The sequence below is a fragment of the Pseudomyrmex gracilis genome, unplaced genomic scaffold, assembly GCF_002006095.1.
Source record: "Pseudomyrmex gracilis isolate BER0280 unplaced genomic scaffold, ASM200609v1 scaffold_5063, whole genome shotgun sequence".
In the NCBI taxonomy this organism is placed as follows: domain Eukaryota; kingdom Metazoa; phylum Arthropoda; class Insecta; order Hymenoptera; family Formicidae; genus Pseudomyrmex; species Pseudomyrmex gracilis.
Window position 1 is genome coordinate 1 of NW_018025647.1, and position 2,297 is coordinate 2,297.

At 42.8% G+C, this 2,297-nt stretch overlaps 1 protein-coding gene across 1 annotated transcript; it reads left to right on the forward strand.

Moving 5' to 3' along the window:
- Nucleotides 1-132: 132 nt before the first annotated feature.
- LOC109863453 (uncharacterized protein K02A2.6-like) lies at nt 133-2,238 on the forward strand (the record flags this gene model as incomplete). The annotated part of the gene is made up of 1 exon (XM_020443722.1): nt 133-2,238. A coding segment is annotated over exon 1 (2,106 nt), but the record flags the coding sequence as incomplete, so codon positions are not given.
- Between the last annotated feature and the right edge of the window lie 59 nt (nt 2,239-2,297).

Sequence of the window (2,297 nt, forward strand, 5' to 3'; positions counted from 1 at the left end):
CAGTTGGCGACGAGGATGGGATAAGCCGGGGTTTGTCGGAATGTAGTGAGTGCTTGCCGGTGAATCGATTTACCACGTGGCACGCGAGAGACACGTGTTCAACCGGTTGCGTGTAGAAGACTTGGAGGAAAGATGTCCACGGAAGGAAGCAGAGTTGCANGCGCGGGGTCTTTAGGAGCCGCAAGCATCGCAAGTAGCGGTGCCGGACAACGCGTAAGCCAGGAGCTAGGACAAAACCCGGGACCGAGTGCAATCAAGGTAGATTATTTCGACCCGAGGCAACAAACTTTTCAAAGATGGCTGCAACGGTTGGAAGGAGCTTTTCGAGTTTTTAAAATTCGAGAAGAAGCAGAAAAAGTAGCTTATTTGCTGCACTACCTGGGCGTGGAGGCTTTTGGAATTTTGTGCGACCGTTTGGACCCGGAGGATCCTTATACCTTATCGTACGGAGCGCTGTTAAACAGGTTGAAGGAATTCTATGCGCCGGAACCGTTAGAGATTGCCGAGATCTTCATGTTTCGTAAGAGGTTGCAACAGCCGGAGGAGAACGCTCAAGAATATATGGCGGCGTTGCAAAAATTATCGCTGCATTGCAAATTCGGAGAGTATCTGAAAACCGAATTGCGAAATCAATTTGTGTTNGGTTTGCGGAATCAGCGAATCCAAGGGCGTTTATTGGAGACGGCCGGTTTAACAATGGAATCTGCTTTGAAAACAGCCGGCGGGATGGAGCTGGCAGAGAGGGGCGTTCAGGAATTGAAGACACACGAAAGCGCGGCAGTAGATTTCGTGGGTCATGGCGCGTGTACATCGAAGAAAACAAACAGCAGCGAGGTCAAATCAAAGGGAAAAGGCGTTTGTAAACAGAAAAAGAAATCCGAATCGTGGAATAAATCGATGAAAGTAAAAGCGTCCGCGCGAAATTCGAAATTTAATAATGTTGTTTGTTACAGGTGTGGAAGGGACCATCTGGCGCCCCATTGCACTCTTCCTCGTCATGTCAAATGTAATGAATGTGGCGGTATGGGCCATTTGCAGAAGGTGTGCAAGAAGAAAAATCAAACAAAATTGTTGGAAGAAGTCAGCAGAGTCGAAGAGTTAGAGCACTCCCGATTCAGAGATCAATATACAGTCTCTCTCTACCTGGAAAATAAGCGAGTAACTTTTGAGGTGGATTGCGGCGCTGCGGTCACCTTGGTGAGCAAAAACTGGTTGCGACGAATGTTTCCGAGTTTAAAATTGTATAAAACGGATTTAAAGCTGCGTTCATATTGTAAGAAAAATTTTGCACCGTTGGGATTTGTTAAAGTTAGAGTACACGATATGGGTGGCTCATGCGAGTTAAATGCGTACGTAGTACACTATGACAGAAATCCGCTGTTAGGTCGGGAGTGGATCAATCAATTAAAAATTTTGGAAAAAGTTAAAAGGAGTTTAGAAGAAATTGAAGAAATAAGGACGCTGGAAGTTCATCATCACGGCAGATTGGAACAATTATTCACTAAATACTCGAATATAGTAAGTGAAGATTTCGCGTTAATAAAACAAATGGAAGCTCATTTAAAATTAAAGGAAAACGCGAAACCGGNATTTTTAAAAAGTAGAACCGTACCCTTTAAATTGAAAGAAAAAGTAGAAGAGGAGATAGAAAATATGGTGCAAGCGGGAATTCTAGAAAAAAAAGAATCGTCAAAATGGGCCACGCCTATTGTACCAGTCTTAAAAAAGAATGGGCAAATTAGAATCTGTGGTGATTTTAGTGTCACCGTAAATCCTTTGTTAATCGTGGATGAACATCCGCTGCCTACAATTGATGAACTTTTTGCGTCAATGGCGGGAGGAAAAATATTCTCTAAAATTGATTTGAAACAAGCATATTTACAACTGCCATTAGCGGAGTCAGAAAGAGAGATTTTAACGTTAAATACTCACAAAGGATTATATCAATGTAACCGTCTTATGTACGGAGTGGCAGCGGCTCCGGCAATCTGGCAGCGAACTATCGAAAATATTTTGAGCGGTATTCCCGGAGTTGCGGTATTTTTGGATGACATAAGAGTCTCGGGGAAAAATTTGGAGGAGCACATGGCACGTTTAGAATTGGTTTTTAAACAATTATCGAAGTACAATTTACGTATTAATAAGGAGAAATGCGAGTTCCTCCAGGATAATATTACTTATTGCGGTTATGTTATCGGGAAAAGCGGAATCTCAAAGGAGAAACAAAAAATAGAGGCGGTACGAAAAATGCCCAGACCCGATAATTTGACCAAATTAAGAGCATTTATTGGACTAAT